General features: G+C 44.1%; 1 protein-coding gene across 1 annotated transcript in view; it reads right to left on the bottom strand.

The window, feature by feature from the left end:
* Positions 1–16,564, bottom strand: part of LOC138758431 (complement C3-like) — a 145,306-nt gene that overhangs the window by 40,188 nt on the left and 88,554 nt on the right. Inside the window, exons 25-27 of the mRNA XM_069927340.1 lie at positions 12,353–12,512; positions 7,062–7,157; positions 2,930–3,080 (exon numbers count right to left, since the gene is read on the bottom strand). Coding sequence (XP_069783441.1) covers positions 2,930–3,080; positions 7,062–7,157; positions 12,353–12,512 — 407 coding nt within the window. The remainder of the gene's footprint in view (positions 1–2,929; positions 3,081–7,061; positions 7,158–12,352; positions 12,513–16,564) is intronic.

The raw sequence follows: 16,564 nt of genomic DNA on the forward strand, positions 1-16,564 counted from the left end.
AGGTAAAGAAGTTTCTGTACCTTTCTCTGCTTTTTTTTCTTGATTGTAGATTTTTCTTGGTCTTTTCTTTGCTTTTCCAGGTCCTGGTCTTGATTGCGGGACCTGTGAGTGTTTTGTACCTTTTTAAAAAAAAATTCCTCCATTTTTTGTGCGCTCTCGTGATTGTGCAGAGTCACTTCTTCACTCGATGTCTGTGGCAATTGTCGGAGGAGACCTTGTGCATCAGTGTCCAGGCCTCCCCAGCTTCTCTCTCGTTTAGATGTTACCTTGCGGACAGCTTCAGGATCCTTTCTCAGGGAAGGCCCCTAGAAAGACTTCTCTTATTTTTTTCTTGCCCCATTTCTTGTATTGCAATAAGGCCTTTATCTTTCTTTGGTGGCATGTTGATATTTTCTCTATGTCTTTAGACAGTTCTTTCTTATACCTTTTTGTAACTTTTATAGTCTTTTTTGTCATTTTTTCTCAATTTTTTGAGGCGTGCAGGGATTACCAGTCTAACGCCATGTCATCACGTGGCACTCCCCAGGTTTATAATTCCTTGGAAGTGGCAACTTGGACAAACAAGGTGGTGCTTGGCATGGTGGTCTTCATTGGGGGCAGCCATTCTCAACAAGGACCCTACCCTGGAGGCCAGAGCACATTTATGAAAAAGCCTTGTTTTCTTTTCACCTCGTGTAACATTATTTTTTGTTTTTATGTAGTCAATAGGAGAAAGGTGTGGAAGAAACCAAAAAGTAACTGCTTCGCAGGGAAGGAGAAATATAAACTTTAAGCAGGTCCTAAGAGGGGCATAGCTGATAGAAGGTTGAGAATGGCTGCTCTAGAGAACAAGGGTCAGGACCTCATGATTGAGTTGTACAAGGCATTGCTGAGGCCACAGCACTGTGTGCAGTTCTGGTCACCCAACCTCAGGAAAGAAGATGAAGATGGTGGCGCGCATAGACGGAGTGGCTTATGGGGCTTCTTTGCTCTGTTTGTGTGACTGCGTGTGTGTTTGTTACCGCCTGTACCGGTGTGTGTGTGTGTGTGTGTGTGTGTGTGTGTGTGTGTGTGTGTGTGTGTGTGTGTGTGTGTGTGTAACTGTGTGTGTTTGTTACCACCTGTACCAGCGTGTGTGACTGGGTGTGTGTTACTGCGTGTGCATTTGTTACTGTGTGTGTTACTGCATGTGTGTTTGTTACTGCCTGTACCGGCATGTGTTTGTTACCACCTGTACCAGTTTGTGTGTGTGTGTGTGCGTGACTGCATGTGTTTGTTACTGCCTGTAATGCTGTGTGTTTGCGTGCATCTTACTGCCTGTACCTGTGTGTGTGTGTATGTGAATGATACTGTGTGTGCATTTGTTACTGTGTGCGTGTGTTTGTTACCGCCTGTACCAGGGTCTGTATTTGTGCTTGTTGCTGCCTGTACCTGTGTGTGTGTGTGTGTGTGTGTGTGTGTGTGTGTGTGTGAGTGCTTGTTACTGCTTGTACTAGTGTGTGTGTGTGCTTGTTACTGCTTGTACTAGTGTGTGTGTGTGTGTGCTTGTTACTGCTTGTACTAGTGTGTGTGTGCTTGTTACTGCTTGTACTAGTGTGTGTGTGTGCTTGTTACTGCTTGTACTAGTGTGTGTGTGCTTGTTACTGCTTGTACTAGTGTGTGTGTGCTTGTTACTGCTTGTACTAGTGTGTGTGTGTGTGTGTTTGTTACAGGCAATAAGACACACGTAACAAACATACACACACACACACACTGGTACAGGCAGTAACAAACATACACAGACACAGACACAGACACAGACACACACACACACACACACACACACACACACACACACACACACACACACACACACACACACACACACACACCAGTACAGGCAGTAACAAACACACACAATCACACACACACAGGTACAGGCAGTAACAAGCACACCCAGTCACACAAGTGCGCGCACCAGTACAGGCAGTAATACACATGCAGTCACACTCACACAATGGTACAAAGAGTAACAAACACACACACCCTGGTACAGGCAGTAACACACAGACACCCTGGTACAGGCAGTAACACACACACAGACACAGACACGCACACACAGACACACACACACTGGTACAGGCAGTAACAAACACACACACACACACACACACACACACACACACACACACACACACACACACACACACACACACACACACAGCAGTACAGGAAGTAACAAGCATACCCACACACACACCGGTACAGGCAGTAACAAACACACACGCAGTAACAAACACACACACAGCAACAAACACACACAGTAACAAACACACACAGTAACAGTTTGTTACTGTGTGTGTTTGTTGCTGTATGTGTGTTTGTTACTGCCTGTACTGGTGTGTGTGTGTGTATGTTTGTTACTGCCTGTACCAGTGTGTGTGTGTGTGTGTGTGTATGTTTGTTACTGCCTGTACCAGTGTGTGTGTTTGTTACTGCTTGTTCTGACGTGTGTGTGCTTGTTACTGCCTGTAGCAGTGTGTGTGTGTGTGCCTGTACCTATCTTCTGCTTGTCTTTCTCTGGCTGTAAGGGACACTGGGCAATATCTGCTGACAGAGAATCTTTGATTACAGTAGACTATGGAGATGTTGTTTAAGATCACATTTTTTGTTGCAATACATGACAATAAAATAATCTTGAATACATAGCTAGCAATCTTCATGAAAAAAAGTCATCATCGACTCTCTTTCTCTCCCTCTGAAGATGCTGTAGGAGTGAAGGAACATTTTAACCAGTTTCTGCTTTGATTTCAGACTTTTCCCCCCTTTTATTTTTGAATGTGGATCTCGCATAGTTGATCAGCCGTAATATTTCACTCCCACACTCTTGTGCCTTTCGCCTAATGTGTTAACATGGCAGAAAGGGCTTGATGACACGCAAAAGGCTGTAGGTGCAACAACTCAGAATTACCTGGTGAAGCGAATTTCATCACAATATTCTCCTTGTTTCTCCCCATGAGTGAAAGTGCATACGCTGAAATTACTGCACTGTAGGTCCTTTGAATGTTGTTGATGTGCGCCTCCAGGTAATCTGCCGCTTTCGTCATAACGTTCGCATAATTCTGCAATATGTAAATGATACTTTCATTGAAAGGCTCTGGAACTGGAGGGGGACCAATGTGCTGGCAAGCAGATTTGCTAGAGCTGTGGGGGAAGGTTTAAACTAGTTTGGCAGGGGTGTGGGGAACAGAGTGTGAGTGCAATGTCAAGGGAGCATGGCCACCTAGATAGGAATAATAACGATAACAAAGGTAGGATGAAGATTAGGGTAAAAGGTAGAAAAGAGAATATAGGTGAGGGTCATTCTCTGAAATGCATATATTTTAATGCAAGAAGCATAGTGAACAAGGTAGATGAGCTTACAGCATGGACAGATACTTGGGGTCATGATATTGTGGCAATTAGTGAGACCTGGCTACAGGAGGCGCAGGACTGGCAACTTAATATTCCAGGATACATTTGTTTTAGATGTGATAGAGCAGGGGGCAAAAAAAGGGGAGGAGTTGCTCTGCTTGTTAAGGAGGGCATTACTGCCGTGAGGTGGCAGGATGGACTGGAGGGATCGTCCAGTGAGGCTGTTTGGGTGGAATTGTGGGGTGAAGGAGGCATGAAGGAGCTAATAGGGGTGTATTACAGACCACCAAATGGGCCAAGAAAATTAGAGGAACAAATTTGTAGGGAGATCACGTATATGTGTGAGAATCATAAGGTAATGATCATGGGAGATTTTAACTTCCCTCACATTGATTGGGATACCCATACAGTTAGAGTGCTGGATGGGCTAGAGTTCATTAAACGTGTTCAAGATTGTTTTCTAAATCAATTAGTAGAAGAACCGACTCGGGACGGTGTAATACTAGATCTCCTGTTAGGGAATGAGCTAGGTCAGGTATCGGACATTAATGTTGGAGAACAAATTGATTCTAGTGATCATAACTCTGTTAGTTTTCGGGTAGTTTTAGGGAAGAGGAAGGAGGGGCCTAAAGTTGAGGTTCTGGATCGGAGAAGAGCAAATTTCGAAGGAAGAAAGGATTTGGGGAGTATTGAGTGGGACAGGATATTTTCAGGTAAGGATGTAAATGAAAAATGGAGGATATTCAAAAAAGAAATTTTGCGGGTACAGAGTAGATATGTCCCAGTGAGGATCAAAGGAAAGGCTGGAAGTCATAGGGGGGGCTTGGTTTCTGAGGAATATTGAAAATTTGGTTAGGAGAAAAAGGGAGGTGTACAAGAGGTATAAAGAGCAGGGAGCTGAGAATTTGAAGGAGGACTACAAGGAGTGTAGAAGGAATCTTAAGAAAGAAATTAGAAAGGCCAAAAAAAGGCACGAAGAGGCTTTGGCAGACAGAGTAAAAATAAATCCAAAGGGTTTCTATAGGTACATTAAAAGTAAAAGATTAGTGAGGGATAAAATTGGACCCCTTGTAGATAGTGAGGGTAGGCTGAGTGAGAAGTCAGAGGAAATGGGGGAAATTTTGAATGATTTCTTTGCCTCGGTATTCACTAGGGAAAAAAATATTGAACCAGATGAAGTAAAGAAAAATAGTGGGGAGATCATGAAGCATATAAGGATAACTGAGGAGGCTTAAATTGATTTGCTGTGTTGATGGCTGTGTTGAAAAAGATAAAGGTGGATAAATCACTGGGACTGGACAAAATATTCCCAAGGACACTCAGGGAGGCTTGTGGACCTTTAACAGAGATATTTAGGATGTCACTGGTCACGGGGGTAGTGCCAAAGGATTGGAGGGTGGCGCATGTGGTTCCGCTGTTTAAGAAAGGGTCCAAATGTAAACCTGGGAATTATAGACCCGTGAGTCTGACGTCTGTGGTGGGTAAGTTGATGGAAAGTGTTCTGAGGGATGGTATTTACAAATATTTGGAGGTACAGGAATTGATAGGGAGTAATCAGCATGGTTTTGTCAGGGGTAGATCATGCTTGACAAACCTGATTGAGTTTTTTGAGGGGGTTACAAAAATGGTTGATGAAAGGAAAGCTGTGGATGTTGTCTATTTAGACTTTAGTAAAGCTTTTGACAAAGTTCCCCACAGGAGGTTAGGAAAAAAGGTGGAGGCATTAGGTATAAATAAGGAGGTAGTGCAATGGATTCAGCAATGGTTGGATGGGAGGTGTCAGAGAGTAGTGGTGGAAAATTGTTTGTCCATTTGGAGGCCAGTGACTAGTGGAGTTCCTCAGGGATCGGTCCTGGGTCCACTATTGTTTGTTATATATATTAACGATCGAAGTAGGGGTGGAGAATTGGATAAGCAAGTTTGCGGATGATACAAAGATTGGTGGTGTTGTGGACAGTGAGGAAGATTACCGTAGATTAAAAGGTGATTTAGGAAGGCTGGAGGTGTGGGCTGAGAAATGGCTGATGGAATTTAATACAGATAAGTGTGAGGTATTACATTTTGGAAAGGCAAATCTAAATAGGTCATATGCATTAAATGGTAGGCTATTGAGATGTGCAGAGCAACAAAGGGATTTAGGAGTGATGATAAATAGTACCATCAAGGCTGATACTCAGGTAGATGGTGTGGTGAAGAAGGCATTTGGAATGTTGGCCTTCATAAATCGGAGTATTGAATTCAAGAGTAGGGAGGTTATGATGAAATTGTACAAATTTGGAGTACTGTGTACAGTTTTGGTCACCAAATTCTAGGAAAGATATAAACAAAATAGAGAGATTGCAGAGAAGGTTCACAAGAATGTTGACAGGATTTCAGGGTCTGAGTTACAGGGAAAGGTTGTGCAGATTGGGGCTTTTTTCTCTGGAGCATAGAAGATTGAGAGGGGACTTGATAGAGGTGTTTAAGATTTTAAAAGGGACAGACAGAGTAAATGTGGATAGGCTTTTTCAATTAAGAGTGGGGGAGATTCAAACTAGAGGGCATGGTTTAAGATTGAAGGGGGAAAATTATAAAGGGAACATGAGGGGAAATTTCTTTACGCAAAGGGCGGTAGGGATGTGGAATGAGCTTCCAGCAGACGTTGAGGCGGGATCATTGGTTACATTTAGGATAGACTGGATAGTTACATGGAGAGGAGAGGACTGGAGGGGTATGGACCGGGTGCTGGTCAGTGGGACTAGGAGGGTGGGAATTTGTTACGGCATGGACTAGTAGGGCCAAACTGGCCTGTTCTGTGCTGTAAGTGGTTATATGGTTATATGGAGACATTAAGTGCAAGTGACCAGTTTGTTAAATATGCATTCACAACAATAAAGCCTGCATGCAAAAAATCAGTGATTTTGTCTGTGTTGGTCTCTGTACAAATACTGAGGTTGAACAGTGGAGCAAATCAATTTATGTCATGTGATATTTAAGGACGTTCTAACACGAAGTAAAGGAAATGAAAGTCCCCATATAATATATAATCACGCTCAGTGACCAACCCAAGCTGCAGTCCTTGACACTCTCATCTTAATGCAGCCTCCAATTGCAGCTGTTCAAATGTTCATTCATTTCACATTGGTGGAGGATTGGAGGATTAGTTGATCATTGTTTCTATGTGAATTCATACTCTGTCCCCTTAAAGTTTCAGCTATCTGTTATTTCTTGATTGTACTGTACTTGCTGTAGAACAAAATAAATAATCCAAAGGAATTTGGGGGAAAAAAAACAAGTCTCCCAAAAGGCTTTGATATTAAATTTTAATTAACAAAACTTTACTGCACGGTCAAAGCCATTTCTGGCCATTGAGACCCAATTAACCTACAACCCCTATATGTTTATGGAGGGTGGGAGGAAACCAGAGCACCCGGACAAAACCCACGCAGGTCACAGAGAGAACATACAAACTCCTTACAGACAGCACCGGATTCGAGGCCGGGTCACTGGTGCTGTAATAGCGTCACACCAATTGTACCACCCAAAGGATGTGCCTTTCATAGACTGGTCATTTTACACCTTTGAAGTGAAATCAGCATTTAAGTTGATACAGGTTTTGGTGACGTTGATTAAGTGTAAATGTTGGCAGCGCTCTCCTGTACTTGAAATAACTCATCCACCAAATAAATTACAAAATGAAAATAATTTACCATAACATAAGGTGAGCAAATACTTTGGGCTTCATGCATTGCTATGAGCACAAATGCAGTCAATGCCGACTGGTCTGATGATTTATCGATTCCTCCCTAAAGGAAATTAGCACTCAGATGAACACAATATTGAAATAAAGTCAAATATCATGTAATTAAATTGGCCAAGTTGTTGGAGGAACTCACCAGGTTTCACAGCACCTATAGGAGGGAAAGATGTATAACCAACGTTTCAGGCTTGAGCCTTACCTTGATGAGGGGCTCAAGCCCAAAACGTTGGTGTGGTGATATGACTGTTTGTACTGGCTGGCCCGCCCTCTGGGGTCTTCCTACCTTAGCTCCTCCCTTGATCCTTTCCATGTGTCCCCTGGCCATAAAGGTCGAGTCACCTCTCCTTCCCTCTCATTTTCCTAGCCTAGACTTGGGCCAGCAGTCTCTTGCTCAATAAAGCCTATCGTTCCTCTTAGTCTTTTGCCTGTGTAATTATTGGGCTACCGATATCGCCCAACAGTTGGTTATACATCTTCACCTCTGTGTGACCTGCTGAGTTCCTCCCGCATTTACATAGCAACTGCACACTTTCATGTTTCATTTTAATTAAACGTGATTTCATTGTTGTTTAATGTCAATGGCTTCAATAAATCGCAAAGAAAAACAGAAATTGTCCCACCATCTCTGTCGATGAAGATGTATGGAAAGAGTGAACCAACATATTACTGCAAAAACTGTCATGGATAATAGCATTCAATTAAAACACAATTTTGGATGAGCATTAAATATTTGCATCCTACAAGATTATGGGTGAAGACATTTCCTTTTGCAGTTCCTCCAAATTTTGATTTTACAATGTCTTCATCACTGATTCACCTCCTCAGATCCACTCTTCCTTATCCCATCTATTGCTTTGCCTCTTCTAATGTTGGATGCCATTTCTATGTTCATGTCCCTGCCCTTAAAACCCTAGTCGTACCTTTCCCTTAATATCCCCTCCTCATTTCCAAACTCCATCGACACTTTCTTTACTGGATGTGCTTCAGTTCTATGTTGCTTCCTGCCTCAAATCATTCTGTTAACCAGAAAGAAGGCCAAAAGGTCACGTTCAGTGCATAATTTAGACAAAAGCTATAGATGAAATTTCCATTTTTCAAGCCACAATTAAATTTGGTTGTCAATGTATCTGTAAATGGTGGAGCTGACTCGATGGGCCAAGCAGCCTCTTTCGGCTCCATGGTCTTGAGACAGATTATATATATTATATACTATATTGTGTTTTATATTGTGTATAAATATGTTTTTGGAGGAGATAGATTGTGGGGCTTTTAGTTAGGTCACAAACAGATACAAACACTTCAAAACAGATTCCATTTAAAATGCAAGAGCTTGGCTCAATGTTTACTGGATATTTTCACAATGAGGTGCAAATGGATGTGCCCATCTCAAACTGATAAGATCTCTTATGAATTGAGTTTTGGACACAACAATCTGCTATAGGAAGGTCATGTGGTTTTGTAAGGAGAGAGAGAGAGAGAGAGAGAGAGAGAGAGAGAGAGAGAGAGAGAGAGAGAGAGATAGAGAGAGGAGACCAAGCAGGCTTTCTCAAAGAGAGGGAGAGAGAATTGGTTGATGTAGTCAAGGCAAGCTGGCAGCTTGTTGAAACCCCATTGTGAAGAGGGGTTGTGAGTTCTGAGTTCAGCCTGTTTAAAAGCCCTTGCGGTCCATACAAAAGAGATGGCTGGCTGTATGATGTTTCTCCTGAGATAAGGGAACCAGAAAAGAAACTCTGTGGTGTCCTGAAAGAAAGAGTTTATCATCTGGAAAACCCAGATGGGGCAAGTTTCTTTGGCAAGACACTGAAGTGGCTGATGGGAAGGAATCAGTTTGTGAGTGCCCAACGAGCAACAAATCTCTCTGAAAACCAACAAGAACCTTTTACCTTTCAAGCACCAAGGCTTGGTGAAGATTCATAAACATTAAATTCTGTGCAAAGTATAAGAATTGCCTGATACCGATGAACTTGGAGAAGTGATATTGAACTGTGAATCAAAGAACTTTTCTGAACTTGTACACACATAACATACACGTGCGCTTAGAATTAGAAGGGGCTTAAGTTGATAGTAATAAGTTAAGATTTGATTCTGTTTTTAGGATTAAAGAAAAAGTAACTTTTGTTTAAGTAACCATTTGTCTTGGTGGATTTCCATTGCTGCTGGGTTTTGGGGTCCTCTGAACCTGTAACAGTCTAAATCCAAAATGGTCATTTCATTGCCTCAAATCTTACTTTATTCATTCATGGGATGTCGGTGTCTATGCGTTCATTGCTAATCTAATTATCCGTAAAGTTGAGTATCTTGGTGGGTAGTTAAAAGTTGATATACCGCTGAGTCTGGAGTCAAATGTGGGGCAGACCTGTCACAGCAGATTTCTTTCTCCGGAGACAGGATTTCCTGACCTTCTGTGGTTCGCAGTAACTATTGTTCAAACTAGCATTTTATTCCAAGTTCATAAATAAAATCTAGAATTTAAAAAATAGAAATATTGGCTGGCCATTTAACAACTTCAGAAATGGGCAGGAGTAGGCTACCCAGCCCATCGGGCCAGCTCCGTGAATGAAAGAATGTAAACATCCTCCTTTTCAATGAGATCATGGCTGATCTGATGATGGGCTCATCTCCACCAACCTGTCTGCCTTTTCCCCATATCCCTTAATTCCCTGACTATGTAAAAAATCTATCCAACCTTGTCTAAAATATATTTCTTCTTCTGGGTGTCCATGCCATAGGATGATGAAGGTTCCTTTCAGCCAGTTTGTGGGGTTTGATATGTGCGTTCCGGCTGTACAGGCCGATCCTTGACAGGCCCTGCTTGCCACGTACTTGGCAGGTGAGGCCTAGAGGGGCAGCAGGGGCAGAAGCTCTGCTGTGGTGCTTCCTCTTTTGCCTCTTTGAGCTTGTTCTCAGCGGCGTCCACACCTTTTCTGCTGGCGTCCCGCTACTGCCAGCGATCTTGAGCCAGATCCTCCCCTGTTGATGGGGCAATGTCAGCTTTCTTGAAGCTCCTGTGCAGAACATCCCTGTACCGTAGTGGCCTCCTCATTTTTGGGAACCACTGGACAGTTGGCCGTATAAGATGTCCTTGGGCAGTCTTCCATCAGGCCTTCTGACAACATGTCCTGCCCAGTGCAGTTGGGCTGACGTCACCAAGGTTGAAACTGCTGACATTCTGACTCGAGAAAAAACCGTGATATTGGAGACCTTGTCTCGCAAGGTAGATGGTGGGGCAGTTGGTCAAGCTAACCTAAGTGACCACAACCTACATCAATATAGCAAGGCTGAAATGACAACGACCCTGTACATCTTGTGCTTTGTGGCCAACCTGATGTTCTGTGACCCAACCCGATCTTTCAGCTGACCAAAGGCAAAGCAGGCCTTTCTGGTTCTTGACTCAATCTCTATATCTAGAGAAGCTGAGGAGGTTATTATGCTGCCCAGTAGCAAAACATGTTGGCAGCACTGAGACGAGTGTCATGAATGAGGACAGTTGGTTCTTCGTAGCTTGAGCCAGGGGTCGATTGGTACAAAGCTTCCGTCTTTTTCAGGCTGATTGTCAATCCGTAGCTCTAGCAAAGCCACTGGTGATCTCCTGCAAGTCTTCAAGAGAGTGTGCAACCAGTCCACAGTCATCGGCAAACTGTCGCTCATGCCACCATGCCCTTGACGTTTGATTTTGCTCTCAGTCTTGCAAGGTTAAGGAGCCCTCATTTGTAGGAAGACCCCTAACTTCAGGTCTGATGTGGCATCCTGAAGAACAGTCCAAAACACAACCCTGTCTTACGCCACTGCTGATTGGAAATGGGTCTGACAACTCACCGCATGTACTGATGTGGCCTTCATACAGGAACTGACAGAGCTATCACTATAGTAGCCTCCACTGATTCAATGAGCAGCAAATTCCAGATAAACCATCCTCTGAGAAAAGTAGTTCCTCCTCATCTCTGTGCTAATCCTGCTCTCCTGGATCTAGAGTCAATGTCCCCTAGTAATGATCTCCCCTATCAATGGAAACAAGTTACCTATCTCTATCTTGCCTGTCTTTCTATAAGATCTCCTCTCATTCTTCTAAATTCCAGTGAGTACAGTCCCAGATGACTCAATCCCTGCTCATGGGCCAACCCCCTCATCTCCGGAATCAACCTGGTGAATGTCCTCTGCACCGCCTCCTCAAGTAAGGTGATCAGAACTGACACAGTACTCTGGATGCAGCCTCACCAGTACTTTTTAGGATTGCAGCATAATCTCCCTGCCCTCAAATTCCATCCCTCCAGCAATGAAGGCCAACATTCCATTTGCCTTCTCAACAACCCACTGCACCTGCCAACTAACGTTTTGCGATTTATTTACAAGCACAAACAAGTCCTGCTGCATGGCAACGCACTGCAATCGCTTGCCATTTATCCTTCCAAAGCGGATAACCTCACATTTTCCAACATTGTGTTCCATCTGCCAGACCCTTGCTCAGGCATTTCACCTATCTCTCTGCATTCATTAAATCCATCAAATGCCTCAAGCACTTCCAAACCAGGGCCACGCATAAACTGGAGGAACAACACCTAACCTTCCATCTGGGTGCTCGCCAACTGGATGGCATTAACATTGCCTTCTCTAGATTCTGCTAGCCCACTCCCTTATCTCCCTTTCTTTCCCCAGCCCTCTGACTTCTTTCCTTCAGCTCTCCACCAACTTCCCTCTTCATTCACAGAGCCAACCCCCCCTCCCCCTGCTTGCTGGTGTGTCCTCCCTCCCTTATCCACCTATTTTCTCCTCACTGTGGGACAACACTCCCCCTCCTGCCCCTTCATCCTCCACCCATCATTTTGTTCAGGCGCCTGCCTACATTTTGCTCATACCTTGAGGAAGAGCTCCAGCCCGAAACATTGGTTATGTGCCTTTATCTTTGCTTAATAAAGTACACTGCTCAACTTGCTAGGTTTCTCCAGCATTAGGTTTTTAATAAATCCATCCAATGTTCTCCAGGAAGGAAAAAAACTGGCTCTTTTTCCTAAATGTCCTAAATAGTATCTCGGGTCACTGAAATGAGCCAGCAACTTAGTTCGAGGGCTATTAACAATGAACAACAAAGGCAAGTTATCTGCCTACTTCCTGTGGATGAATGAATGTAAACATCCTGCTTTTTTCAGTGAGTAATGCTGGTCTGAAGATCCTCCTTTTCCATTACATTATCTTATAGCTCCATTTTCTACACAGACTAAAGTGGTCAAAAGGAACTTTACTTACCTTTATCATCCACTGAAATACTACACCTTCTTCTATGAAGTGACCGTCAGATTTTTGTTTGTGTAATACCAGCCACTTCACAGCTCCACAGAGTGAATTTTTATCAATTGCAATCAATTTGTGTGCCATTGCAAAGACTTTAACCACAGAGGCAGTCAACCTGCATTTAAAGAAATGAAACAAATTTGTTCTATGCAAAAACCTGGGTAGAAATTTATCCTGCATTGCACATCCTAATATCCTCATGTGCGCTTTGAAACCAAAACCCTCACCATCCCCAACCTGTATTGTGGTGATATGTAATTACACCACTAGGTCACCAGGGGTCATCCCGGTGGCCTTATATATAAAGCAGTCCAGAACTACAGTCTAGCCTTCCAGGTTCGTCTTGCAGAGAGACAAGACCTCTTAGTGTACATATTAGTTTATTAAAGCTGTCTTATACTCACACTGGTGATGTGGTTATTGTCAGTACAATTTAATAAACTAATATCATAGCTACTAGGATGGAAGCTGCTTCTGCTCCAACACGCATTCCCGACCACCTGGAGACTCTTCCTGAGGAATGGAATCCAGGGATGACCAGCACGCATGTGCATCCGAAGACAGAGACGGCGAGGGACCGCTGTACTGGAATCGTGGTGGAATGCGGGGAAGACCACAGAAGTATGATAGGGCAGGTAAGAAACAGCCAAGAGCCCTGCCTGCCCATGGATTCGCCAGTACAGGCGCCACCGACCCTAAACCCCGGTCCGATCAGAAAGGGGCGGGTAGAAGGATCTCCACAAGTCATACTCCCGATTGCCACGTATATGCAGTATTCCCGACCACTTCAGAGCCAGGGAAAGCAGACTCCGCTACCTTCACTCCCCCAGCAGCAGTTTCCCCAGTACCACAGAGACCTGATGCTACCGCTGGGATCCCCCCTAAGCCCGCTGCAAACGACCCAAATCCAGAGACTCAGCCAACAGCCCCAAGCACCCAGGTTACTCCTCCAGCAGACACAAACCCCACAGAGGCTCTACCAGCAGCTCACAGTACCCCAGGGTCTGCCCTTGCTACACCTAGACCCAGAGACCACGTGGAGACCAGCAACGACCCCTGGGGTTCCCCCACATTATGTAATGGACCAGAGACTAAGGCTTAGGCATGTGCTGCGATCAGACAGGCTGGAGCTTGACCCCAGAAATCCTGGAGCCGGCACACAATTCGACCGCTGGGAGAGATGCTTTCTGAATTACGTGGAGGGTGCTGAGGCATTGGATAAAGAGCTATTAATGCTGCTGTTAGCCCAGCTGGGAGACCACCCTTACTCCTTTATACAGGATGCCAGGTCCTACCAAGAGGCAATGAGCATTACAGAGGCATTACAGTAAGCGGCATAGTGAACTCCACTCCCGGTACAGGCTCATGACCAGGTCACAACAAGTAGGGGAGTCTGCCAGAGACTTTATAGTCTCTCTGAAAGACCTGGCGAGAGGCTGAAACTTTAAAGCAGTATCAGCTCAGGTATGCGGAGGACCTTATTAGGGACAGAATTGTTGCAGGCATACGATCCACTGAGACAAAACATCGATTGCTGGAGAAAGGAATGGTGGGGCTAGATGAGGTAGAGACTATTGCAGAAGCTTTAGAAAGCACCAGGAAAGAATTGGAGGAGTACTCACAGGACCCTGGGGCTGTGACAAATGTCACACTGCTGGACTCTCTAGCCCCACAAAGAAAGGTATGCTGCCTCACAGGAATTCACAGCAGTAGTAGCACACCTTGAGGGTCCCAAGTGCTTTTTCTGTGGACAAAGAAAGCACTCCAGAGCCCTCTGCCCTGCCAGAGAAAATGTCTGTTCCAACTGTGGAAAACGTGGGAGTCACATTTTTGGCTCGAAATGTGAAATTAATAACACCATCACCACATGCTTTACCAGTTGAACATCTCAGTGTCTTTATTTTCCTGCTTCCCTTATTTCCTCATCCTGCACCTTCCACCTCCAGTGCATACCATCTGACTTCCGGTCAGGTTAATAGATATCATGCATATTCATTATCATGACATCCCTCCTTTCACCAGAAATAAACTTTATATCTTTACGTTTAACTGTAAACACTTTAACACTATCAATAGCATTTTTCTGCCTTCTGAACCAACAAAACAACTTCAAATTCAAAACAAAAACAACTTCAAATTCCCTCTTCACAAAATGTAACATAAACATGTTATAACCAAATGTAACATAATAGCTCAACTGTTCTTCTGTAATTATACTAATACAATGCTCACCTCATATGCAAAATGTAAACATTTAAATTTATGCTCCTCACATGTTTAAATTCCAATACTTTTGTTTTTTTTTTCATTTAATACCAAATAGTCGACTAAACAAAAATGCACTTGATACAGCACTCATACATGTACTTTATGATGTATTGATCAAATCACTGTCCAAATGTTCCCATTATCACTTCTCTTCCTTGGTGAGTAACATTACTGCGCTTCATTGAAACTCATTCCAACTATCACAAACTTTCACTTTCGTGATAATGTGGGCACGATTAGAAATATGGCACAAAATCTTCATATTGCTTAGGTGGTTTCCTGTCCCGTCTCGGCCTTCCTGCAATGCTACTGTCACAACTTGGTTGTTCACCCTCAGCACCGGAAACACTGCTCACTGCGGCCTCTGGTGTTTCTGGTACTCTGGCCACTTCATCGGGAATGCTGGTAACTACCTCTGGAACATCATCTGGTCCCTCAGGTTGAGCATCTCGTATTGGACTTCCAACCACTTCACTCGGTGTCGCTCTGGATTGGTACTTTTTGACATCAGACACGTTTCTATTGTACAGGTCTCCAGCTGGAGACTTGACTGTCACCATACTGCCACTTCTGGATACAACAGTGTAGGGTTGATGGTAATAAGGTGAGTCTAGCTTACCACCACTCTCTTGCCTCACCAGAACATTATCTCCAGGCATGATGTCTGAGTACCTGGCCCCACGCCTCAAGTCTGCATACAGCTTTGCTGCTCCCTTCTTTTCAGCATCGTGGTCCCTCATCTTCTGGTCGTCCCTGATTTCCTTTATTTCGGGCATTTTTGTGCGGATTTTCCTCCCAAAAAGTACTTCGGCTGGACTTTTTCCTGTGGTTGCATGAGGCGTTGCCCGATAGACAGCTACATAGGATAGCAATGCTTCTCTCCAGTTCTGTCCTTCTGCATGAGCAATCCGTAATCGTTTTTCGATGGACTGATCTTGTCTCTCAACTTCCCCATTGGCTTGCGGCCATTTAAGAGTTACTTTATGATGGTGGATACCTGTGGTCCTCATGTATTCAGCAAATGCCTCTGAAATGAACTGTGGACCATTGTCAGAGTATAGCGTAACAGGCAATCCATGTCTCGCGAAGATCTCTGCCAATGCTTGTATTGTTTTTTCAGTGGTCGTTGACCTCATCACAGAGTGCTCATAGTATCTGCTGTAGAAATCTACCACTACCATGATGGATTCACCAGTTGGTAAAGGTCCGAGAAAATCAACAGCTACATCGATCCATGGTCCTGTCGGGAGTTGCGTACTCCGGATCGGCTCTGGAGGATTACTCCTACTTGTGAGTTGACACCCATGGCAGGTTTTGACGAATTTCTCTGCGTCTTTATCACAACCTGGCCACCATACTTTACTCCTGAGGTTTTGCTTGGTACCAACAATACCTAGGTGTCCTTCATGAGCTAATGATACGATCTTTGGTCTCAACCTCTGTGGTATCACCAATCTACACCCCCTCAATACACACTGCCCGATGCAACAAAGTTCGTCTCTAATGGGAATATAGGCCTTGTGAATGCACTTATCCCATTGTCCACTTTGGATACATTCTCTAACTTCCATGAGTTCTGGGTCATGTTCAGACTCTCTCTCGACTTCCCTCGTTGTCACAGCTTCCGGTGTCGACTGAATAGCTACTAAGCGTACAAAGCTCTCTGCTTCTGTCCCCAATTCTGACTTGGATTGTGGGCATCCATCTTTCAAGAATCTGGACAGCGGATCAGCAATGTTTGCTTTCCTGGCAATGTGAACTACTCTGTACTTGTACGGTTGGAGTCTGAGCACCCATCGTTCTATCCTGGCACACGGTTTGGACCTGGTGGCATAGATCACCTCCAATGGTTTATGATCCGTGATGAGTTCAAATTCAATGCCATACAAATATGCATGG

This window comes from Narcine bancroftii, chromosome 3, assembly GCF_036971445.1.
Source record: "Narcine bancroftii isolate sNarBan1 chromosome 3, sNarBan1.hap1, whole genome shotgun sequence".
In the NCBI taxonomy this organism is placed as follows: Eukaryota; Metazoa; Chordata; class Chondrichthyes; order Torpediniformes; family Narcinidae; genus Narcine; species Narcine bancroftii.